General features: G+C 51.5%; 2 protein-coding genes across 2 annotated transcripts; one reads left to right on the top strand and one right to left on the bottom strand.

Moving 5' to 3' along the window:
• Window positions 1-721: 721 nt before the first annotated feature.
• Window positions 722-15,691, top strand: RAE1 (ribonucleic acid export 1). Its single transcript, XM_075528401.1, has 12 exons — window positions 722-884; window positions 3,922-4,018; window positions 4,379-4,483; window positions 7,382-7,474; window positions 8,884-8,970; window positions 9,821-9,907; window positions 10,005-10,076; window positions 11,122-11,229; window positions 11,779-11,885; window positions 11,978-12,053; window positions 12,891-13,085; window positions 15,299-15,691. The coding sequence occupies exons 2-12, from the start codon at window positions 3,929-3,931 to the stop codon at window positions 15,383-15,385; spliced, it is 1,107 nt and encodes a 368-aa protein (XP_075384516.1). The 5' UTR covers window positions 722-884; window positions 3,922-3,928; the 3' UTR covers window positions 15,386-15,691.
• An 8,010-nt stretch (window positions 15,692-23,701) lies between these two features.
• LOC142422333 (large ribosomal subunit protein uL24-like) lies at window positions 23,702-24,190 on the bottom strand. The gene has a single exon (XM_075527733.1). It carries the CDS (start codon window positions 24,166-24,168, stop codon window positions 23,731-23,733), a length of 438 nt encoding a protein of 145 aa, XP_075383848.1. The 5' UTR covers window positions 24,169-24,190; the 3' UTR covers window positions 23,702-23,730.
• Window positions 24,191-24,545: the final 355 nt, after the last annotated feature.

The following is a 24,545-nucleotide window of genomic DNA, read 5'->3' as shown; positions in this document are numbered from 1 at the left end:
GTTTCCTTTAGTTTTCTCCAGACACCCCTACAAGAAGAAAGTAACGAGGTAAATGTGGAGCAGGGCCGTGTGAGGGAGAGATTTATATTCTCCAACTGTGAAGGAGTTGATTCTGACTCGTGTGCTCCATAGGTTGAAGCAGTTGCCAAGTTAATAGGACGCTTGGTCGTTTGCGCCACCTAGCGGCTCAGGTGTGCTATGAACCGCTCCTGGACATTCCTTTGAGACCTAACGCGACGCAACCATCCTTCGCAGTTCTTTTTTCACTTGAACCTAATTAAGAACAGCCCTTGAAGACAACCATTGTTTTGCCCATTTCAGAGCCCCAAACTGAGGCCCTGAAGGCTCAGGATCGCTCTGGATCTTTCGTCGGCAACCAAGTCAGTGCTGGGACTCAGGGTGGCCGGTGCTGAATTACACCCGTTTTCCCTGGAGTTAAAAGGACTAGAGCATAAATGAGCAGTAATCAGAATCTTAATAAGTTTTGTTTGTTTGTTTTACGGTAATTCATTCCGACGGAAACGGCTACCTGTCCTCAACCAATCGCGGCCAGGGATTTAGAAACTCTGTCGCTTGGCAACCAGCAGCTGCGTTCCCAACTTCCAGCCAATCCGGAAACCGCGGGCATCAGGACTGCCTCTTGGCGCCGCTTGTTCACGTACTCGCGGAGGGCGGCGCGCTTTCCTTTCCGCGCTTCCGGGAGGCACCGGAAGTGACCCTGGAACGCATGCGCAGTGCCCTCGCGGTTCCAGGGGCCGTTTCTAACACTGCCGTGAGGTGATTCCGGGCTCTCGAGGCTCTGGCCCTTGACTCCGCTTCACAGCGGGGTCGCAGACTCCCCAGTCCTTCCAGCCTCCGGCTTTCCGCCGCAGAGCGACTGCCAGGTAGGCCCCGTGCCGCCTCCCTTGTCAGCTGCCGCCCTGGGTCTCGTGGACCGGGGCGCCCTGAGGTGTGGCCCCTGTGATTGCTGGGCGACAAACCGAGTGCTGACCCCGCTTCTCTAGTGAGCCCCTGGAAGGGATGTCAGCCGCGAAGAAAGGGGCCTCAGGCCCTCTCAGGGTCCAGCTCCACCTTTCGGAGAAACTGAGGCTCCGGGAAGGTCACATGGCCGATGGCATTGTCTATCGCCTCTGCCTAGAACACCTTAGAACACCGATGCCGCCTCACAGCGACCCTCTGGGACAGGATAGGGTAGGACCGCCCCTGTGGGGTTCCGAGACGGGTTCCGCGGGAGTGGAAAGCCTGATCTTTGTCCCGCGGAGCGGCTGGTGGTTTCAGACTGCTGGCCTTGCAGCCGCCCGAGCTGGCGCCCCGCGCCCGCCGGAGGGATTGACCATGCGGGAGTCAGCTCCTGAGAGGGTCAAGGTGCAGCAAGCGGGGGCCTCTGCGGAGGCAACTTTGAAAAATTAGACCGCCTGAAAGCTTCGTTAGAGTATAACTTACATACCACAGGAAGCGTGTGTTTGGGCAGTTTTAATTCAGCTGTGTCGCCCTCCCCACTGGGCAATCTTAGAATGCTTCCTTCACCCCAGAAGGTTCTAAGGTGGCAACTGGCCTGGAGGCAGCTGGGGGAGGGATGGAGTGGGCTGGGGAAGTTGTCCCTTTAGTTTTCTCCAGACACCCCTAGGGAGGAGGGATGCTGCAGGGCCGGGAGGAGTGTGCTGTGTGGTCTGAGGGGAAGGGCCCAAGAGAGAAGTCAGCAAAAGGGGGCATGCGGGAGGAAGTCCTTGGGGGATGCCAACACATCTTCTGAACTTGTGGGATGTTCTCCATGCCCACATGTGCATACCGCCCATCTCGAATCCCAAGCTCTTTCCCCTAAGTTCATCCTTCAGAGTAGCAAAGCTCTCCCCTAACTTGGTGATCGGGTGGGGGTGGAGGGGTTGGAGAGGTACTTATGAAGACCACCTTGTCATCCCATCGCCCAGGGTGGCCTGCATATTCAGGAAGTTGAAGTGCCTACGAAATTCTTGGCTGTCTCCATTCCGTGCTGCACTGAGAGTGCAGAGATGTCACCCTTGGTATTATTAACAACTGCCAGGCTTCTTTGGGGGAGGAGTAAGCTTTAAGGGTGCGGCTCTCAGCCTGTGTGGGTCGCCACCCCGTGGGGGTCGAACAACCCTTTTACAGGGGTCGCCCAATTCATAACAGTAGCAAAATGACAGTGATGACGTAGCAACGAAAATAATTTTATGGTTGGGGGGGTCACCACCACATGAACTGTATGTCAGGGTCACGGCATTAGGAAGATTGAGAACCAAAGGGATTAAGAATTTGCTGACCCTTAACAGAATTGAAAATATTGTCTTTATATATCTGTGGATGGTGAGTTCCAGGACACCCCCCACCCCCAATTGGATACCAAAATCCAGATTCCCACGGCCCTCATATAAAATGGTGGGGTGTTTTCCCCCCTATAACCCATGCAGATCCTCCTGAAAACTTTAAATAAATAATCTCTTTGCCAAGCCCACTGCCATCCAGTCAATTTGGACTCACAGAGCCCCTCTGTAGGTCTCTACGGCTTTGTAAATCTTTACTGCGGAAGACAGCCTCATCGTTCTCCCCAGGAGCCACTGGTGGGCTTGAACCGCTAACCTTGCCATTAACACTCCTGACAACGCCACGGGGCTCCTGAAGTCATCCCTAGATTACTTATAAAACCTAATGCAACATAAATGCTATATGAATAGGATGTTATACTCCTTTTTAGCCTTTGAAGGATTACTTTGACCACTTACTGGTAATGATTTTCCTTCCCAAATATTTGGATCCTTGGTTAGTTGAATTGTCGGATGTGGAGCCTGTGGATATGAGGGCCAGTGTGTGTACGTGGTCAGGGCTTATGCACAGACTTCCTCCTTGGAAGGAAAAAGGGAAGGGCATGGCCTTTACTGTACTCACTGTGCACCTGATGCATGCGCTTCTGCATATATAATCATACGGACCTTCAGCTCACTGCCATCGCGTTGATTGTAGCACAGGGTAGGATTCCCCGTGTGGGTTTCTGAACCAGTAGATTTCACAGATTAGCCTCCTCTTTCTCACTTGGAGCAGCTGGTGGTTTTGAACTGCTGCTCGAGGTTAGCAACCCAACTAGTAAGCACTGTGCCATTCGGGCTCCTGATGCTCAGAGTAACCTTCAAAAAAGCCAAACTAACTCATTGCCACAGAGGCAGTTCTGACTGTTGGCAAAGCAGGAAAGTGCTTCCCGCATCCATATGACCTGATCCTCAAAAGTTCACTGCCATCAAGTCAGTGGTGACTTATTTTGACCTTGTGTAGGGTAAATCTTTAGGGGAAGAGAAGCAACTGGTAGACTTGAACCACAGACCTTGTCCTTTGTCCACCACCTAGCCCACAGCACAACCCACGTTATACCCCAGTGAAGTGCCTCTGCCGTGGTGCCCAGGAAGAAACTGGAGGAGGGGTGGGTGTCTTCAAAGCGAAAGCCCAAAGGTGTTCGTGCTCTGCCAGGCCTCTCAGAACCCAAGCTGATCACAGTGACTTCTTGAAACGCCTTTAAAACCACAGCCAAGACCAACTGCTGCCTGTTCCCATAAAACTCTTTCTCGGGAACCCTGGGGAGCAGTTCTGCTCAGTCTTAGAGTCGCTCTGAATCAGAATTGGCTGTGCGGCCGCTGTGGGAAATGTCAGCTGTTAATGATGGGAAACTGGATGTGGGGCAGATGGAACAGCCTGCCCCGTCTTCACAGGTTTTCCTTGTAAATCTGAAGTTTATAGGAAAAACACTCCGCTTGTTACATTCGTGATTTTGATCACTTCTGGAGAGGTGCCTGGTGTCCTACTACTTAGAACCTTTATTTCCCTCCTGGGACTTGGAGTCATTCTGTTTCTCAGTGACATTAATTGCTTAACGAACCAATTCTTAGCATTTGCCTTTTTAAAAAAATTTTTAAGGGCCACAATGAGTCTGTTTGGAACAACCTCGGGCTTTGGAACGGGCGGGACCAGCATGTTTGGCAGTACGACCACAGACAACCACAATCCTATGAAGGTACCACAGAGAGCTCCCTGGAGGCTGTCGGGAGAGGGCGGGCAGGGGCCGACCTCAGCAGAGGTGGTGGGAAGAGAGCCCAGGTGACTTGAGAGCCGTCTTTGGGCCTCCCTTTGCCAACACAGCGTTCTCAAGCCCTCAGCCCAGAAACTGCCCTTGGACTGATGTCTGTCCAGCTCGGGCACACCACGTCCCAGGAATCATCCAGGGCTGCTTGTTGGAATTGTAGATTCCTGGGACCTTCTGGCAGTTCTGGGGCACAAGGGAAGTCCATGATACCAAGTTTGGTAGGAAAGAAAGCAATTTGGAGTTGAATTATCAAGATGCGAACATTTTAACGTTGCTTCTCCCCCTTCCCAGGATATTGAAGTGACATCTTCTCCCGATGACAGCATTGGTTGCCTGTCCTTTAGTCCACCAACCTTGCCAGGGAACTTCCTTATTGCAGGATCGTGGGCGAATGATGTAAGTGCTCCCTAAAGACATGTGTGCTCAATCATCACTTCTTGCTATGGGCAAGGGTCGCTTTTATTGTGGTGAGCAGGGCGAGCGAGGGAGGGAGTTCAATTCTTTCCAATGCAGATGACCCCAAGGTAAGGCTTACCTGGGGCTTCAATAAAGAAGTAAGGTTAGAGGGTGTGACCCCTCCTGGATGGCAGACATCACTTGTTCTGACTGATTCTTTCAAGGAAAACAAGCATACAGGATCACTTAGAAATGCTAACCCAGGTCTGTACATGTGTTCCCAAAGAAAGTGCCACGTTTACTGAGGGTCAGTGTGGCTGTCGGTGGTACATGGGCAGAGTTCCCGCCTCAGCATCCTGAGAAAGTTCTTCAGGCCTGTGTTGCAGTCTTAAGACCTAACAACACCCTGCAGAAGGCTTATCCCGATCCAACCACTGGATACCAAAAGGAAAATCTGATTAAAAAACAACACACACACACACACACACACACACACACACACACCCCCAAATAAAGCGTTTAGAAAAAATAAAACAGGCCTGGCAAGGACAGGCCAACTCCTTACAGGTGCGGTTGGGCAGTCTGGAAATTGCTGCAGTTCTTGAAAAGGGTAAGTGGCAGTGTTGTCAGGATCCTTATGTATATACCTGTGTTCTCTTTCATTTCCTTTATGGGACTTGAGGAAATCAGACAGTTCACTTTATGAACAATATCTGATTTAATCTGTATGGCAGCCAAAGTATTACAAACTGATTATCCCCTGTTGTAGGGGTCAGGATACTGGGAAGAAAACACCTGCCCTGAGGTTCCGTGTCTGAGGGAATGGCCAAGCTGGGTGCAGCGCTTTTCAGGCTGGCCAGGGGTGTGGCTCATAGCCATTGCCCGATCCTACCCCCCCCCAATAGTCTCTGTTAAATTGTGCTGTCTCTAACAAGTGTACAGCATGCCCATGCGCTACATTACCATTTTTTGAGATTGTAGAAAACAGTCTTCAAATGAGGGCCCATGGCTTGAGAAAGAGGAGGCACAGACATTTGCTTTCTTCCTGTAGTTTCTGGAGATTTCTGTTGGTTCACTGCTAAGAAATGTGTGAGGACATCTGTGATACGAGAACGTTTCATGACAAATTGCCTAATGGCCCAAGGGAGACAAAGTGCCATTGTAGAAGTGAGGCTCCTGGATAATCACGTGTTCTCAAGAAGACAAGCATATTGAAAAACACATCGATGTGTTGATGGTGGTCTCTGGTGGGATTTGGGACAGTTTTTTCTTTCAATGTTGTATTTTGATTTGGATGTAGGTTTACAGAGCAGACCTGTTACCTGTTCAATAATTTACACCCATTTTGTTTCGTGTCATTGTAAGCCTCACATTCTGTCACTTATCCCACTTCTTCCCTGTGTTTCCCTCTTCCACCCCTTTTCCTTTCCTAACTTGGCTGCCCCTGCAGGGGTGTTGGTATCCAAGACCTTCTAGAGCAGTGGTTCTCAGCTTTCCTAATGCTGTGACCCTTTAATACAGTTCCTTATGTTGTGGTGACTCCCAACCATAAAATTATTTTTGTTGCTATTTGATAACTGATTTCGCTACTGTCATGAATTGGACAATCCCTGTGAAAGGGTCATTCAACCCCCAAAGGGGTCACGACGCACAGGTTGAGAACCACTGCTCTAAAGTGATTCCTTTCAGAGCAGATGGGCACCATCTCATTTCTCTGGAGATTGAGGTTCACATGCCTCATTATCCCATGAGACTTAATTGTTTCCACGTTTCTTCTTTCCTCTGGATGGAGAGAGACCAGTAGTTGTACCTTAGGTGGCTGCTCATGAGCTTTTAAGACCGAAGTCGAACATTGTCTTTGTGGACTGTGTTAGACCAGCTGACCTTGGTGTGCCCAAGACCGTGGACCTGAGCCCCAGGGTTTTCCTTTCTTAAGTCTGAGACGTTTCCGTGACTTTGCCTCCATGTGCTCCACCACACTCAGGGACATATTTGCAGCATAGGTAAACACCCCTGCCCGAGTATCCTGTGCCAGAGGGTAAGGTTCTGTGGAGAGACTCCTACTCCTGCCGGTACCTGTTCACCCACGTACCTAGTCAGGCAGCTACTCCGAGTTCCAGGTCTGCATGCAGCAGTAGTGACCTCTGTCCCCTCTGACTCTTGCACTCCTGCCAGCGTCGTCCCTTCCCGCTTAGCTCTTTTTGCTGACCTGTCTCTTACTGTCTATTGCCTTCCCGTTCACCCATGTGTCTACCCTCCTGGGGGAATTTGCTCTTTCTTCCCCATACACCCCTGGTAGCCATCAAAGAATGTGTATCCCAGCGTGACACTTTTTTTGTCTTACAATAGTGGCCTTGTACGATGTCTGTTGTCCTTTTGCTACTGTCTCACTCAGCATCCTGCCCTTCACCTGTACCTATGCACTGAGCAGTTCCCCAGAGTCATTGCTATCCAACATTGCGTGGTCCTCGTGGTGTCATAGTCTGGGAATGCGGGCAGTTTTTATGTTCTCAGCTTTACAAAGGCAAGAGCTGAAGGAAAGGGCATCACTTATAATCAGGGGAAATGACAGATGCACTTAGAGTACAGTATCAAAGAAGACAGGCAGGCTTCCACTTTGGGCTCGATTCTCTGTCTGGCACGGGGTAAGTGACATTCTGTCATTTCACAGATGTGAGGACAGTACCGTGTATAGTTTCTTGGATAGGCAGTAGACACTGTATTTTTTAATGCCTTAGAACTAGAATTGTAGCTGCTTGCAAACACCTCACTTGCTTTGTTCTTCAAGTTCAATGATTAGGCTGAAGGAGAAGTCCATGTACAGTTAGTTATCGGTGCTACAATTCTGTGCTGCGTTGTGAGTGGTTTTGCTGATGCCTGGTTGCCTTACATCTGCAGGTCCGCTGCTGGGAAGTTCAGGACAGTGGACAGACGATCCCCAAAGCCCAGCAGATGCACACTGGGCCCGTGCTTGATGTTTGCTGGAGTGATGTATGTCCCTTCGACCTTCCTTCCATCTTCTCTGCTAAAAAGCCCTGTGGGGGTGTGTCATAGCCTGGAGCACGTTCATATGGCACCAGGAGCCTTACCTCCTCGCCTGGGCCTTTGGTGGGTTGTCTTGTGTGCAGACCCCTTGGGTCTGGCCAGCTGCTGCTCCATGGGGCTAAGGACTCATCTGGAGCCACATGGGAGCCTCTGGGGACTGGACGGGGTTCCCTCAGCCCCAGAGCAGCACTCCTCTCCTCTGGGATTATTCCCTTGATCTGGTCACACCTTCACTTACAGAGTGAGGAAAGCTTCATCTCTGCTTTGACATGAGGTTGACAGACTGCAGTCCTTGGGCCAAATATGACCCATCCCTGGTTTTGTCAACGTTTCACTAGAATTCAAAAGACCCAACCCAAACTCACAGTCACCGAGTCAATACCAACTCATAGTGACGACTCCCCGTGAGTGTCCAAGACTGTAATATTGCTGGAAGTAGGAAGCCCCGGCTTTCCCGAGGAGCTGCTGGTGGTTTCAAACTGCCGACCATGCGAGTCTCAGCCCAGTGCGTAACTACTGTACCACCAGGGCTCCTGGAACACAGTCATACCCCTCCTTTCATGTGATGTATAAGGCTGCTTTCAAGCTGCCACAAGACAGTCTGATGGTTGGGACAGACCTGGTCCCAAAGCGCTGTGCTGTCTGCCGCTCCCTTGGAGGGTTGCTGAGCCCTGGTCTGCACAGCCCCGCGGTACTTTCTTTATTCGCATGAGCTGAGCTGCCCCATATTTGACTGAATTGCTTTTGAGTTCCAGATACAAGTATTTAAGAATTACCAGTGAGATAATTTTAAAAACTGACACAGTTTAGAAAGATCTATAATTCTTATGAAGTAGTATAGGCGTGTGCCTGGTACTTTGGAGTGTTGTTAAATATGGAAATGAATAAAACTGGGTAGGTGTAGAGAGAACATGTAGCCAAGTGTCTAGGGAATCGAGGTAAAGAACTTGGGTGTCCATTTTTATTCTTGTAGCTTCTTAAAAGATTTTGATGATGACATGGACATCTGACAGTGCCCCCTGGTGGTGTGCACGGAGACCGCTGGAGAAGAGCAGGGCCAGGGCTGGGAGCAGGTGGATATTCTCACTCTGTGACCCACGTGCCACTTGGCTCTTGCACCCCTTCCACATGGGATCCCTGAAACACAGCTGATGATCACATAAAGCAGGGCTGAGAGAAATGTGGTTTGTGCCTGGCACTATAGTTCGTAGTGCACCAGCCTCCCCATAATTAGAAACTCGTTAAAAAAATAGCAAGCAGAAAGCTTCCTCGGCGATGTTGACCAAATCTCAGTTGGTGCGCGGCACTTGCTTTGTGTGAGAATGCCAGCTGTCTCCTCGCCTTCTCTATTGTAGGATGGCAGCAAAGTATTCACAGCCTCGTGTGATAAGACTGCCAAGATGTGGGACCTCAACAGCAACCAGGCGATCCAGATTGCACAGGTCAGAGCCCTGCCACTGCGGCCGTGCCGGCGTCCGGTGTCTTTACTGTCACTGCCACCACTTTGTTTCAAATGTACACGTCTGATAGCACCACATTCACCGACCGCTCTGTCGCAGGAGACCCTTTCACGCGAGAACACCACCAGTTTGCTCGCTGTGCTCCACCTGCTGAGTGTTTCAGAGACTGCTCTGCTGGGAGTCTCCGGTGTGCACCCGAGGGAGGCCGGAGTGCAGGCTGGGCCAGACTGCAAGGGGGTCTGCTCATTCACACACAGGCTCTCAGCAGCTGTGTCGGGCTGGCCTCTGACCAGCGGGTTAGGCTCCTTGCTGTGAGAAATGCCGGAGTGCCCTCCCTTAAGATGGGGCTCGACTGTCCAGTCAGGGGGATGCTCCCGTGCCTGTCGGGGTTTCTGTTACTCCTCAGGCAACAAACAGGTTTTTGTGTCATGGACTCTGAGTAAGAGATGTTAGAACCGGCCTGGTTGGAGAACAGCATGCTTCGCACGGTGTGATGTGCTGAGACCGTGTGTGTTGGAAGCCTTTCCCGGTTTCCTGCTTGCATCTGCTTCATGAGCAGACATGTGGCGGTGGGGTCCCCTCGTTGCTCCTGAGGAAGGGGTTACTTGGACTCTCCAAGTTAGTTGCCTTTGACACCCAGGGAACGTTTGTGACAGTGGAAGGTCAGTAGGTGCTGGCACCCCAAAGAGCATGTGGTCATCATGGGAGGGGCTGCCAGGCTCGTTGTGTGGTGTGATCCCCACAGCCAGATGAGTCCCTTCCCTCTGGAACTAACGTCAGGGGGCCCTGGGTCACGGTGACCAGATCTGTGTTGCTTTTGCCTCGTTGGCAGCACGATGCTCCCGTCAAGACCATACACTGGATCAAAGCCCCGAACTACAGCTGCGTGATGACCGGGAGCTGGGACAAGACCTTAAAGGTATGCCGCCCCGTCCCCGCGGGGCCCTGTGAGCATTTGCATGGACGGGCATCGGGCTTGCTCCAGCAGTCACTTTCTGATTGCATTTTGGTTTTAGTTTTGGGACACGCGGTCATCGAATCCTATGATGGTGCTGCAGCTCCCGGAGCGGTGCTACTGTGCTGACGTGGTAAGGGGCCGCCTGCGGACTGATGGCCCATAGCTCGTCCCGTTGAGAGTCCCAGCAGTTTCCTTTAGAAAACGAAGCCATAGCGATTCTTGCCAGGAGCCCTGTTGCAAAAGGGCGATCTCCCAGCACCTTGAGCTTCAATGCCTGGTCTGATTGATGACCTTAAATTGGGACAAAATGCCCAGAGTCCAAGGGTCCTCACAAATGGCTCCATGAGGCTGTTAACACGGCCCTTCCTTCTGGAGGTGCTGTCTTTGAATGGATGGAAAGATACGCCCATTCGTCATGCATATCAGTGTAGCAGGAGCTTGTGGTGCAGCAGGTTAAACATTGGGCTGCTAACCAAAAGGTCTATGGTAAACATTCCTTTCCTATGTGCCGAGAGACCACAAGGCACATGACTTGCCTGGTTGCGATCTTTGCTCAATCACAGCGGTCTAGGGCCAAGCCTGCATCGTCTCTGAGACCTGCCAGTCTGAGGTCTACGGGTACTGTCTCTGAGTAGGGTAGAGGATGAAGAATTTTCTCCCCAGGCATCTGTCCCCATGACTGTTTAGGTTTTTGTGTGTGAGTGTGATGAAGTAATCACAGGGGGAAGACAGCATGGTTACATGGGCCCTGAAGTGCCCCAGCTTGTGTTTGAAAAGGTCTGTACCGGTGCTCGGGCCCCTCGGGGAAGAACCAAAGGACGCAGAAACACAGACCTGTGTGCAGTGCTGGGAAGGCCGGGGCGGGGCGCTGGTGAAGTGGGCCAGTTATCATTTGAAGACACCATATCTTTCCTTTCTTAGGGGCATTTTCTAAATGCTTACCAAGGACTTTTATATTTTATAGCTAATTCTTAAGGAAAAGTCTTCTGAAAGCACATGGAAGTTTTGTTTTGAGATCCGATTTACATGTTCATAAAGCCCTTCACTGGGCTGTTAAACAAAACAAGCCATGAGACTTGGCTTTGTGACACTAACCCAGGCAGCGCACCCAAGTCCTTGGGTGTGAGGACAGCCCCCTCCTTGGCCCTGGGGCACCTCACATCCCTCTGCCTTAGATATACCCTATGGCCGTGGTGGCGACAGCCGAGAGGGGCCTGATCGTCTACCAGCTGGAGAACCAGCCCTCAGAATTCCGCAGGATAGAGTCACCGCTGAAGCATCAGGTGAGATTGTCCTGCCATCCAAAACCTGTGAGCGCTTCAGAGCAGGTGGGCGCAGAGTAGGCGGTCCTCTCCCGAGTGTCACAACTGGAGGGGGAAGCAAGGACCCCTTTTGTCCCTAGAAAACTCTGGTCACCTGGTCCTCCACCCAAGATGGTGTATATGTGGGAGGGGTCGAGGGAACAACCTCTTGCTGTGAGCTTTAATGTAGAGAGCAAGAGCGCCTTCCTCGAGCCCTTGGGAGGGGATCTGGGTGGCCAGCCGCGTCTGCCTTCTGAGCACCAGGGCCACCTGGCCACTTCCACTTGACCCTTGTCTCCCTGCACGGTGGGCAGAGTGGACCAACTGGCTACTAGGTCAGTGATACATGCGCATGGTGAGCTCATCTTCCTGCCATGCTGGTCACCGTGCGGAGGCTCTCAGCCTTGGGGCAGAGGAGCGAGCGAGAGGCTGGGTGGTGCCCTCTGGCTGGAGGAGGGAATCCGTCCCTGCCTGTGCTCGCTGGGTGGGCACTTTGCCCTCGTGGTAACCTGCTGTTTTCTTTGTAACTAGCACCGGTGTGTGGCCATCTTTAAAGACAAACAAAACAAGCCGACTGGTTTTGCTCTGGGGAGCATTGAGGGGAGAGTTGCTATTCACTACATCAACCCCCCAAATCCGTAAGTGGGATGCAGTTAACTTGGGAGTTTTCACTTCCAACTGTTTGTTCTGTTTTTTTAAGGGAGCGCTTAAGCGGGCTTTTGTTTTTCAGTGCCAAAGATAACTTTACCTTCAAATGCCACCGATCCAACGGGACCAACACTTCAGCCCCTCAGGACATCTATGCGGTAGGTGTTGGGCGTTTGACGAACATCGCCTTGGGGGGGCGGTGTCTGGAAACTCGGGTGGATGGGATCTGTGTCCACCCAGGAGCTGCAGGTCATGTGGGCACGCTCATGCGGCAGGCAGGCCTCCATTCCTAGACTGTCTGCTTTCTCCAGCACCACGAGAACAGAACGGGGGGCACCTGCAAATGTACCACCTGCACTCGCGTATAAGCGAGTTCTCCAGCAGTTTTGGTGGTAACATTTGGTGCCTCAGCTGGTATTCGGGTCGGCTTATGCTCGAGTGGGTCTGTGCTCACGGCTGTGGAGGCGAGTCTCAGGGTGCCGGCTCCAGGCAGGGCTCGCTGCTACTTGGTGGTGCCTTCAGGCTCCGTGGGTCTTGACTCCAGTCTTGCCCCAGGACCACCTCTGTTCCCTTGTTTGCCTCTCTCCTCCCCAGAAGAGACGGCCTCAGCTAAGCCTGTCCCGTTAACGTAACAGTGGGTCATAGCGGGCTTGATAGGGCTGACGCTTAGTCTAGGTTCCATCTGTTTCTAGTTCTCAGAACGCTTTCTGAGAGTCCCCCCCCCCCCTTGGCGATGCTGGGGCCCAGCTACACAGGCACCCCAAGCAGAACTGGCCGTTGGCAAACAAAGACAATGACATCGCTTTCCCAGACTCGCACCTTGGTCTCCTAGTGCCCACGTCTGCTGCTCCCTGCGCCTTGGGCTGGCCACAGCGACTAGCCTCAGCTCTGGGGCCCATAGGCTCTGCAGGCAGGACAGGCTATGCACTGGGTTCCAGGCCTACATCGCTGTGAACTGCCTCTGTGCTGCTGTTCACGGTGCCTTGTCCTTGCAGGTCAACGGAATTGCCTTCCACCCCGTCCACGGCACTCTGGCCACAGTGGGCTCTGACGGCAGGTTCAGCTTTTGGGACAAAGATGCCAGAACTAAACTAAAGACTTCGGAGCAGTTGGACCAGCCCATCTCAGCCTGCTGCTTCAACCACAACGGAAACATATTTGCTTACTCGTCTAGCTACGACTGGTCCAAGGTGCGACGCCTGGGCGGGAGGCCCGGGCTGGGAACTGACTCCGTGGGAACTTAATGTCTGCCTGTGGGCTGGACCAGTTCCTGTGAACAGCCTTGGGGGACGGGGTGGGGATGCGCAGTTTCAGCCTTCTTGCAGCTAGGTCTGGCTGGCTCTCCACAGGGTGCTACGTAGTCGTGCCACGTGAGGGATGTGCCCGGGAAGTGCAGTCAGTGCACAACTGCTATGGCCACATCTGCATCCACCCAAGACACCTTGCCCTCCACATTCGGGAAAGCAGGGCTCTTCTAGAGTTTTCTATTGATGCACCCATACTAATGAGCCCCAGTGGTGTACTGGCTAGCGTGCTTGGCTGCTAACTGGAAGGGTCAGCTGTTTGAACCCACCAGCCCCTCCTTGAGAGAAAGATGGGCAGTACACCCTGTGGGGCAGTTCAGCTCCACCCCATAGGCTCACTGTGCGTCTAGATGGCCCCACACAGTGGCTGTGGGGGAGTCGGACCCTTTGCACCCTGCTTTTGCCAGGCTGTTGCACCCAGCTCCCTCAGTGGTGGACACACCACCAATTGGACTGTGCCCTGGGTGAAGCAGGTGCCATGTCTGGCGTTTGGGGCCTTATACATCAGTCTGCAGCCAGCTTGAGACCCCTGCAACTACCCATGTAGCTGACCCGTCACTGCTTACGTTCCACTCTTGTGCTTCACTGTTTTAGGGGCCTGTGGTTCCCGAACTTCCTTGCCTGTCTGCTGTGCTAGGCCCAGTCCTCTGTCATTACCGCCCCACTGGGCTCTCTCTGGATCTCCAATCAGTTCACTGCACTGGCTCACTGACCAATCCCGTGGCTACTGTTCCTCCCCGCCGTGGGCCCAGCCCCACAGCACAGCTCCCCTGCGGCTGCGCTCACCCGTGGCCTCTCCTGTTAGACGTGTCTCCTGAACCCTCATGGCCGAGCAGGCTGGGCTTGGTCTCCTCGAGGGCACAGGCACCGTGTTGGTTTGGGGTCTGACACTAGCAGACAGGCATGTAAACGGGTGCTAGGCTGAGAGTCATGTCGTCGTCGTCCCCCTCAAGAAGAACATTGAAAACAGGTCACGCTTGGGCCTTGTCTCTTGAAAACTCTGTTTTTGGGGGTAATTTTTTTTTGTACGTTTGTTTATTCGTCTCTTTTTGTGATTTGGGTGAAAGATTACAAAGCAAATAGGATTTCCGTTCAGTAATTCACACATTGTATTTTGTGACAAGGATCGAAATCTCCTCAGTGTAACAGCACTGTTAGCACTTCCTCCTGTGCTGCCCGTGACCCCTGCACGAGTTGTGGGGTCACACTTGCCGCGGTGGAGTACAGTCTTCTGTGGAGCCATTCAGACACGTGCTCGTTGGATGCGTCCCTTCCTGCGTCACCACGTGCCACTTCCTGCTCCCGTGTCTCCTGTTCCACTCCTCCTCTCCTAACCCCTCTCCTGTCCTTGGGCACTGCTTCCCTTTGGACTTGAAAGCTAAGGGCCCCCGTCCTAGGGGTCCCACCCAAATGTAGCCCACCAGTAAGCTTGATCCCTGTATACTTTTTAGTTCTGTTCCACGTTTTTCTCCCACAGTCCAGCCCCTAACGTGATCCTTTTCAGAGCAGTTGGTGATGGTCGTGGGCACCAGCTAGTTCTTCCGGTCCCAGGCTTCGGGAGACTGATGTGTGTGTGTGCTCTGTTAGGTAGTCCACTGCACTTCCTGTTTGCAAGTGTCTCCTCTTACTTCTGGATGGGGAGAGACCAATAGGTGCGCCTTACATGGCTGCTCACGGGCTCTTAAGACCCGAGTCACTATGCTGCTCACCAAATTAGGATGTGGTTTTGCACTTTGCTAATTTACACTGGTGTCCCCAAGACAGTGGTCCTGATAGTGGCTCTTGCCTTCAAGGTATTTGTCCCTACATATAACTATAGCAAAAGGAAATGCCATGTGTGAATATCCTCCGCCTGTGTGTGTTCGTGGAAGTACTCCCAATCTCTTAGCCACTCACCCCACGGGTGCAGTTGGGCGTTTATGGGTATTTGCCTTTCAGTCTAGGGCTTTGTTGTGCTGCTTGTTCTCACCCTCCTTGTTCATTGGTCCTGTCCCTGAGAGGGCTGATGCTCCAGCACCTGGCCCAGCCTGGCTGAGGAACAGTGCCCACCAGCTGCTGGCTTCCTGGTAACCAGACGGCTGGTTTCTCTTTCTCTTTAGGGACACGAATTTTACAATCCCCAGAAGAAGAACTACATTTTCCTGCGTAACGCAGCGGAAGAGCTAAAGCCCCGGAATAAGAAGTAGTGGACTGTGCCTGGGCTGCCCCGCCTCGTGTCTCTGTGAATTGGCTCCCAGCTTGTGGACCTCACCCTAGAGAGCAAGGCCAGCCCAGCACCCAGCCCACCAACCTCGGCGACTCCCATCTCTACCCCAGCGCCTGTTACAGGTGTTCTCAGCCACCTGGAGGACTGCAGTGACTGTGGGAGTCGGGTGCCTGCACCACTTCCCAATTGCCCGGGGCTTCCTTCAGCGGCGCACGGGTTAGAGAATACTGGACCCCTCTCTGAACCGCTACTGTATTTTGTAATAAAATATTTTCAAGACAGACTACCAAGCCTTCTGTCCCTTCTCTCTCCCCTCACCCATCTCTCTGAGTGTTCTCCTACTCCCGGGGGAGGAGGGATGGGAGCTGCCCTTGCCCTGGCATCGGCAGGCAGAGTTGTCACGTGTTTCCTCTTGCGTCTGACCCGTTTCTGACTTGAACATTCCTGGGTGCTCAACTCTGCTAGGCCGTTGTCCTGAGGGGCCATGGTGGGTGCCCCCGGCCTCTGATGCACCAGCCCAGGTCCTGCATAGGATGCACTTTTCATCCAGGCCCTCGGAGGGGTGGCTTGGTGCTTGGTGCTTTTTTGTTTCCAGGTTGCTAAGTCTCTGCAGTGAAATTCTGCTTTGCACCAGCTTTTTAGCTGGTGATACCCCGTGCCCCTCAGCCTCACCTGCGCAGGGGCTGGTGTGCAGCTCCAGACTTGCTGTTGCCACCTCATAAAAAGTCGTGAGAATCACGTTCCTGGCCAGAGGAGCTGCCGGCAGGTTTCCTGGGCAGTCAGATGACTGACACTGCAGCCCCTTCACTGGTGGCTCAGCGCAAATGGTTCTGTTATTGCCGAGAGGAAAGCAGGTGTGTCAGAGTCTGAATTTCAAGTGAACTGTTGACAGCTCATTTTCCCCTTCCGCCCTCTGAGTCATCCCTGTGGTTTTCTGAAGGCACCTGGAGAGGTAGGGGGGTGGGGTGGAGGGAAGCTCCCAGCGCTCATGGGAGGTGGGGACCCAGTGCTTTGGCTGCAGCAGGATGCAGTGTGAGCAAGGGGGTAGCTTTTGGTCTCACTTTTCATGGACAACAGACCCAGCAAACGCGGTCCCCACTTGATTCCTGCACAGTCCAGTGATGTGACCTGCACTTGTCTCGATGCGGCAGCCGTGTAGTGGTCTGTTTCCGGGACTCCAGTTTCCCCGTACCTAGCCTTCTCATCCTTTCTCTTCTAGAGCATCTGAGGTTCCCAAGTTGATTTGACCTATCTCCCTCTTTTTCCGGGAAAAGTGTGTGTGTGTGTGTGTGTGTGTGTGTGTGTGTGTGTGAGAGAGAGAGAGAGAGAGAGAGAGAGGCTCAGTCCCCGCTTACCCCCAGCAAGGGAAAACGTACACTATAACCCATAATCCGTGTGTGTGTGTGTGTGTGTGTGTGTGTGTGTGAGAGAGAGAGAGAGAGAGGCTCAGTCCCCGCTTACCCCAGCAAGGGAAAACGTACACTATAACCCATAATCCAGGAGCGAGTGTGGCTATCTGTTTCTGCTGCCCCCTTTGGATCATTCCAACGGCCCTGCCTCCCCGCTGGGGTGGTGTTGGCCATGCTGGGAAACACCTTGGCAGATTTACTGGCCGGTTGGTCTTATATAGAAGTTTTTTGTTCTTACAGGAGCCCTGTACTCGTGCATGCTTTGTGTGCCTCTCATTTCATTGAAGGTGACCTTGCGATCGTGTCCACTCTGGGTTTAAAGAGGGTCTCAGGGTGAGAGCCTTGAGCGCTTCTCCAGACTCAGCCGGTAGGTCTGGACTTGTTAGTGTGAGTTCTGTTCATGTTCTCCTGTCCTATCAGGGCCCGTCTGCATTGAGTCTGATCAGAAGATAGCTGGTAGTCGCCAGGCACCGTCTAGTTCTGGTCACGGGGAGATTGAGCTGGGGCTCATGCCCTATAGACACGTTTCTCCTCCGAGACTGGTGTGTGTATTGGGAACTGTGATGGTATCTTCCAGTCCAGAGAAAGGACATTCTGTCAAAGCCTATTCTGCACGAAAGATGTCCTGAGCACTCTCGTGGTGGCGCCATGTGCTTCAGGAAGATGTCCTGAACACACTCATGGTGGCACCATGTACTTCAGGAAGATGTCCTGAACACACTCACGGTGGCACCATGTCCTTCAGGAAGATGTCCTGAACACGCTCACGGTGGCACCATGTCCTTCAGGAAGATGTCCTGAACACGCTCACGGTGGCACCATGTCCTTCAGGAAGATGTCCTGAACACGCTCATTGTGGTGCCATGTGCTTCAGGAACTCTGAACTTACTTATTTTGAAATGTCTGTGTAATGTTTTATATAAGAAGGCAAGGTTGGGGTAAAATCTTGATGGTCGAGAACGGATTAATCCGTTTTCTGTTATTACGGGAAGATTTATACAGAACTCCACTGCATGGCATCTCAAACGACACTCCTACAACGGATTAGCGTTGAGGTCTGGGGTTCTGTAGGTTGCTAAACCTTTCTTCTGAGGTGCCTCCAGAGGGATTTGAACCATGAGCCTCTTGGTTAAGTAACCTCGCACATTCACCACATGCTGCACCCCAGGACTCCTGTTAGAAATGGGACTCCTGCTTTCTCAGAGTAGAGTGTATCCTGCCTCGGATGGTGGGGGAGACAATTGGTATTTTTCCACCTCCTATTTTCCAACATTGTATTAGGAAACCTGAAGGAACTTTGCAGCAAACACCCGATGAGAGGGCTTCCCAAAGCTCCCGGGGAAACGGAATGAGAAGATTATAGCATTTTCCTGTGAACTCCACGATGCCCCACGTCTGGCGTCTAGATCAGGCTCACAGAGTCTTACAGGCAGAAGAGCGACGTGACCGTGGTAAACCTGCCCCCACACAGGAAACACCAGTTTCCCCGTCACAGGAAACACCAGTTTCTTCCACTGATCTTTGCCGAGCGCTTCCTCCTGCGTGTTCACATCACGAAGGAGCCCTGGTGGCATGATGCTTTCGCATTGGGCTGCTGACTGCAAGGTCAACAGTTTGAAACCATCAACCTCCAGAGAACGAAGAGACTTTCTACTCCTGTAAAGAGTTACAGTTCCGGAAACCCACAGGGGCAGTTCTACCCTGTCCTATAGGGTCACTGTAAGTGGACATCCACTTGATGTCAGTGAGTTTGGGGTTCACATCACCACTCAGTTACCAAGAGCGGGCGCAGGCCTGGGGAGATGGCGAAACCAGGGCTCCAGAGTTGACTGAGCTACTGCCCTCTGCCTTCCCGGCCCCGCTTGACCTGGCTCTGTATTCTAGGGACAGGCACCATAAATGGCATGGACACCCAGTGGTGTGCAGTGCCTGTCTGCCAGTCCACCCCAGGGGTCCCACTTGTCAGCAAGCTGCTCAGGGAAAACCGCTTTCTCTGAAGCGGGGAAGCTCACCCCTGGCTGCATTCTGAACCCCGTCTGGGGGTTACTTCACCCGCCAACAGGAGCCCGAGTGGCAGTGGGGAAAGGCCCGCTGCTAATCAAATGGGCATTGTTTGGAACTATCAGCGGCCCCTAGGGATATAGGTGGGGCATCAGCTTCAGTAAAGACAGCAGCCGGGTCGGGGTGGGGCCCCCGTGGGCTGGTTCTGCTCCGTCCTAATGGCAGTGAGTGTGGGTCTTCTGGTTTTCGCCCACCAGGGACCCCACACAAGAGGAAGCCCCCGGGGGAAGTCAGTGCAATCCCTTCCCAGAGATGGGGGAGCAAGGCCCGTTCACAGGCTGTGAGGACCTACCCCTCAGATGCAGCCAGTTCGTGTCCCGCTGCCCACGCCCAGTCACGCGGCAGCCACCGTCGCGCCTCTTCAGCTCTGTCCACTTTTTACAAATGGCAAGAACAAGGCCCTTGCAGTGTCTGTAAAAGTCGGCGCGCGGAAAGCTAGTCTCTCTTGCCCAAAGTTGCAGCTCACCGATTGGTGGGGAGGAGGGTGTGGGAGGCCTGGTAGGGCGTGATCAAGGGTAATATAATGAAGAGGAATTGCTGAAACCCAGGTGGGGACAGAGCATGATAGTGGGATAGGAGGAAAGTCAAGGGAAAGAGCTGGGAGGCAAAGGGCATTTATAGAGAACTAGATAAAGACATGTACATATGCAAATATATTTATATATGAGGATGGGGAAATAGATCTACGTGCCTATATTTATAGGTTTAGTATTAAGGTAGCAGAAGGACATTGGGCCTCCACTCAAGTACTCCCTCAATGCAAGAATACTTTCTTCTATTAAATTGGCATTCTATGATGCTCACCTTCCCGACACAACCACTGAAGACAAAGTGGGTGAATAAGCAAATGTGGTGAAGAAAGCTGATGATGCCCGGCTATCAAAAGATATAGCGTCTGGGGTCTTAAAAGCTTGAGGGTAGACAAGCGGCCATCTAGCTCAGAAGCAACAAAGCCCACATGAAAGAACACACCAGCCTGTGTGATCACGAAGTGCCGAAGGGATAAATTATCAGGCATCAAAGAACAAAAAATCATATCATTGGTGCACACCTCTCTGATACGATCGCTGAGGACAAACAGGTGCATAAGCAAATGTGGCAAAGGAAGCTGATGGTGCCCAGCTATCAAAAGGCATAGCGTTTGGGGTCTTAAAGGCTTGAAGGTAAACAAGCGTCCATCTAGCTCAGAAGCAACAAAGCCCACATGGAAGAAGCAAACCAGCCTGTGCAATCATGAGGAGTTGAAGGGATCAGGTATAAGGCATCATCAGAACAAAAAAATCCTACCATAGTGAATGAAGGGAGAAGTGCAGAGTGGGGACCCAAAGCCCATTTGTTGGTCACTGGAGATCCCCTTGCAGCGGGGTCTAGGGGAGGAGATGAGCCAGTCAAGGTGCGATGTAGCAACGATGAAAAATACAACTCTCCTCTGGTTCCTAAATGCTCTGCCCACCCCCCACCCCCGTCCCCCATCATGATCTGAATTCTACCTTGCAAGTCTGGCTAGACCAGAGGATGTACACTGGTGCAGATGGGAGCTGGAGGCACAGAGAATCCAGGGTGGATGATCCCTTCAGAACCAGGGGTGTGAGTGGTGATACTGGGAGCGTAGAGGGCGAGTGGGTTGAAAAGGGAACCGATTACAAGGATCTACATGTGACCTCCTCCCTGGGGGACAGACAATAGAAAAGTGGATGAAGGGAGACGTCGGACAGGGCAAGATATGACAAAATAATAATTTATAAATTATCAAGGGCTCATGAGGGAGGAGGGAGCAGGGAGGGAGGGGGGAAATGAGGAGCTGATGCCAGGGGCTTAAGTGGAGAGCAAATGTTCTGAGAATGATGAGGGCAATGAATGTACAAATGTGCTTTACACAATAGATGTGTGTATGGATTGTGATAAGAGTTGTATGAGCCCCCAATAAAACGATTAAAAAGGAAAGGAAGAAAGGAAGACAACAAAAGCAAAGCGATCCAAAAGAAACTGGAACTCGAACAGCGCTTTCAGACATTGACATGCGCCACCTCGAGTCTTTGCAGAGAGTAACTGTGACCGCTGGACTGGAGGATTCTACTTCCCACTGCCATTGAGCCAGTGCCAACTCAGCGTGGCCCCCGCGGGCAGGGCAGCGCTCCCCCTCGAGGTCCCCAGGGCCGTGAACTTTCGGGCAGCAGACCTCACATCTTTTTTCTCAGGGACTAGCTGGTGGGTTTGAACCTCCAACCTTTTCATTTGCAGCTGAGAGCTTAACTGTTGGGCCACCAGCACTTCTCAAAATTCTCCTGAGATGTTTTTATTCTGTGTGCCTCAAGCTCCTGTGGAGGATCCTCGGTGGCACGGTGGTTACCTGTTGGGCTGCAAGACCCACAAGATCACCAGTTCAAAGCCAGCAGCCGCTGCCTGGGAGAAAGATGGGGCTTTCTGCTCCTGTAAAGCGTGACAGTCTCACAGATCCACAGGGGGCAGCTCGGCCTTGTGCTCGAGGGTCACTATGAATCCACATGGACTCAACGGCAATGAACTTTGAGTTCGAAGGGTACTGGATAGAATCCATCCGACAAATAGGTGTGGACTCTCAGGGGTGGGACAGAGGCACCTAAAAACCACTTTTTCAAAATGTGCATCTTCTTCAAACAGAGAGGTTTTAGGAGCCAAACAGGAGCTCCCGGGCGAGGGCCCTGCCGGGGAGCAAGGACAGACATGTGGACGCAGGCATGGTTTTCAGATGAACTTATCACCCACTTGCAGGTTGTGAGGTGAAATGGGGGCGGGCTTGGGGGGGGAAGCCGTGGGTACATGGAACCTAGCCACGGTCAGTGCTGCCCTGTAAGACTTGGCTTCTTCACCACGTGTGGGGGTAGATTTTAGTGATAGCTTAGGTTGGGACATTTTTGTGGCTGCGTGTTTCTTTGTGCCTGTGAGCGCCAGGTTTGAGGTGTCAAAACTCACCAGAGTCCCAGCCATGACTTTCTATGCTTTCTCCCCCAAACAGGAGGGCTACTTCCGTGGCTCAGGCGGCGATGACCCTATGGGCCATTGCAGGCCCATGGTCACTATGAGTCAAAGCGCTGGACGGCAACTCCCAACAAAAGTTTCTTGCGGCTGTGGGACGACGTCTGAAACCTCCACACGTGCTGATGTCTAGGAACACGAGCTGGGGGGTGGCCTGCCTGCCGCTCTCCATCCGAGAGCGGGTGGTTTCCCCTTCCTGGGCCCTCACACTCTCATCCGTGAAATGGAAAGTATTAAAAGTCCCTGCCGTCCAATTCTTCAAAGAAATGAAAAAAAAGAATCAACTTTCTATGGAAAGGAGAGAAGCCCAGGATAAATAACACACTATTAAAAATAAAAGCAAAGCAGGAAGCCTTTTATTCACAGACGTCAAACCGTGTTAGGCAGCCATGGTAATCCAAACAGCCTGGTCTTGGTACCGTGATAGATGCGAAGCCCAGTGGATTAGAATCGAGAACCCAGAAACACAACCATGTACCTACAGAGACCTGTCCTTGGATAAAGGACTAAAACACAGTAAGTGGGAAAGAGATGGCTTTTTCAACAATTGGTGCTGGAAAATTTGGATCTTCACCCCAAAAACAAAGAAGGAAACATGATCCACACCTCATACCATATACAAAACTGAACTCAAGATGGCTCAAAGGCCTAAAGAGACATAAACACCACACAATCACAAAGACCGTCAATGGAAAAACAGGGACAAACAATACAAGGCATAGCACATTGCTGACGACAATGAAAAACATCCACACAATAGAAGAGAAAATAAAGAACTGGGTCCTACTAAAAACACCACATTTATGCACATCAAAAGACTTTATCAAAAGAGTCAATAGAGAACCCGCAGATTGGGGAGAATATTCAGTAATGATACTAGATATGGGGCTAATCTCCAAAATCTATAGGAAATGACATCTTAAGAAGAAATACAAATAATCCAATAAGAATGAGCACAGACATAAATAATACACAATTTACCAAAGACGACATGCAGGCAGCCAACAACCATATGAAGAAATGTTCACAGTTTTTCATTAGCATTAGCAATAAGAGGAATACAAGTAAACCAACAACGAGAGATCACCTCACACTAACACTCTTAGTGAAATTCACTAAAATAGAAAATAAATGTTGGAGAGGATGCGGAGGGATTGGACTGCTTTTACACTCCTGGTAGGACTGCAGAATTGTACAGCCACTGTGAACAGCAATAAGGCGCCTCCTTAGAGAAATGCAAACGCAAGTGCCTGATGATCCTGCAACCCCTCTACTGGGAATACCCTCACGAACACGAGAACACACAGGTGCACACCTATGTTTACGGCAGTAATTCCATAGCAGCAAAAACATGGAGACAACCCCAAACTCCTTTTATAGAGAAACTGATTTTAAGGCTCTGGGATGTCCATACAACGGACTATTATCTGTCCATAAAAAGTCATGACAACTCTTAAACACCACAAGACATGGACAAAACCAGAGAATGCCAGGCTCAGCAAACTTAGTCACTCTTACAAAGATGGATATTTAATAACATTGTCATTGTAAGGAAAAACAAAGAAAAGAGAAACAGGACTTATACCCCCAAAGACCAGACTTTGAAGACTATGAAGCGATCCGGGATGGGGGAGAGAGCAGGGAGGGGTAGACTCTGGAGGGAGGAAGAGGATGGGCGTGGGGGGTTGTGGGGGGTAGAGAGCCACCTATGGAGGGTTTGACAGGACCTGGTTAATGAGATGGGCTGTGTAATGAGAAGGGCTGTGTAAATACATAGAGTATGTTTCTTTTTTTTTTTTTCAAATGTGCCGCTTTTAATGGAAGCTGTGTACAAGATATTTCACTCTTGCATCTTCTCAAGTGATTCTTCCTTGTATTTGCCCTTTTCCTTTCCGACTTGGCGAGATTTGGCTTTCCGCTCCAGGATCTTTTTGCGGTCTTTGTCCAGTTTTAACCTCGTAATCACCACCTTGCTGGGGTGAATGCCCACATGGACAGTGGTGCCGTTAGCTTTATCTCGCTGCACCCGCTCAATGTAGATGACGTACTTCTTCCGGTAAACCTGGACCACTTTGCCAATCTGCTGACCTTTGTAGTGTCCTCGCACAACCTGAACTTCATCATCCTTGCGGATAGGCATGGACCGGACATTGTATTTCTGTCTAAGTTCCTTGGAAAGCGGGGAAGACATAATCTTCCTGCGAACGTGGGAAGGGGCATTGAAATGCCTTTTCCGGTTTTTGCTCCGGTCCAAAGTCACAAAGGGATTGAACTTCATTTTGGCGGCTACTCCTTCAGTGATGGCCCCAAAAGGGGAAAAAGCGAGTATGTTTCTTTAAATATAAAGATAAAAATAAACCCTCCTGATTCCTTGTCCCTCAAACACAAGTTAAAGAGTGACTAAAAAAAAAATTAAAAGGAGGAAAAGCAAAACTGAAATGGAGTTGAAGTCTTGACAAACAAGTTCATTTCAAACAATGAAGGGAAGGAAGATCGAATGAATGAATGAATGAATGAATGAATGCTCCTGTGGTAAGTGACAGAAAGCCCTGGATGGCTCAGTGGTTACGTGTTGGGCGGCACGGCCAGCAGTGCCCCCGTGAAGATTCCCAGTCTTGGAAACCACGAGGGCAGGTCCACCCTGTCCTGTAGTGT

Source organism: Tenrec ecaudatus, chromosome 12 (genome assembly GCF_050624435.1).
Source record: "Tenrec ecaudatus isolate mTenEca1 chromosome 12, mTenEca1.hap1, whole genome shotgun sequence".
NCBI lineage: Eukaryota > Metazoa > Chordata > Mammalia > Afrosoricida > Tenrecidae > Tenrec > Tenrec ecaudatus.
This window is presented reverse-complemented; position numbering and strand designations above follow the sequence as displayed.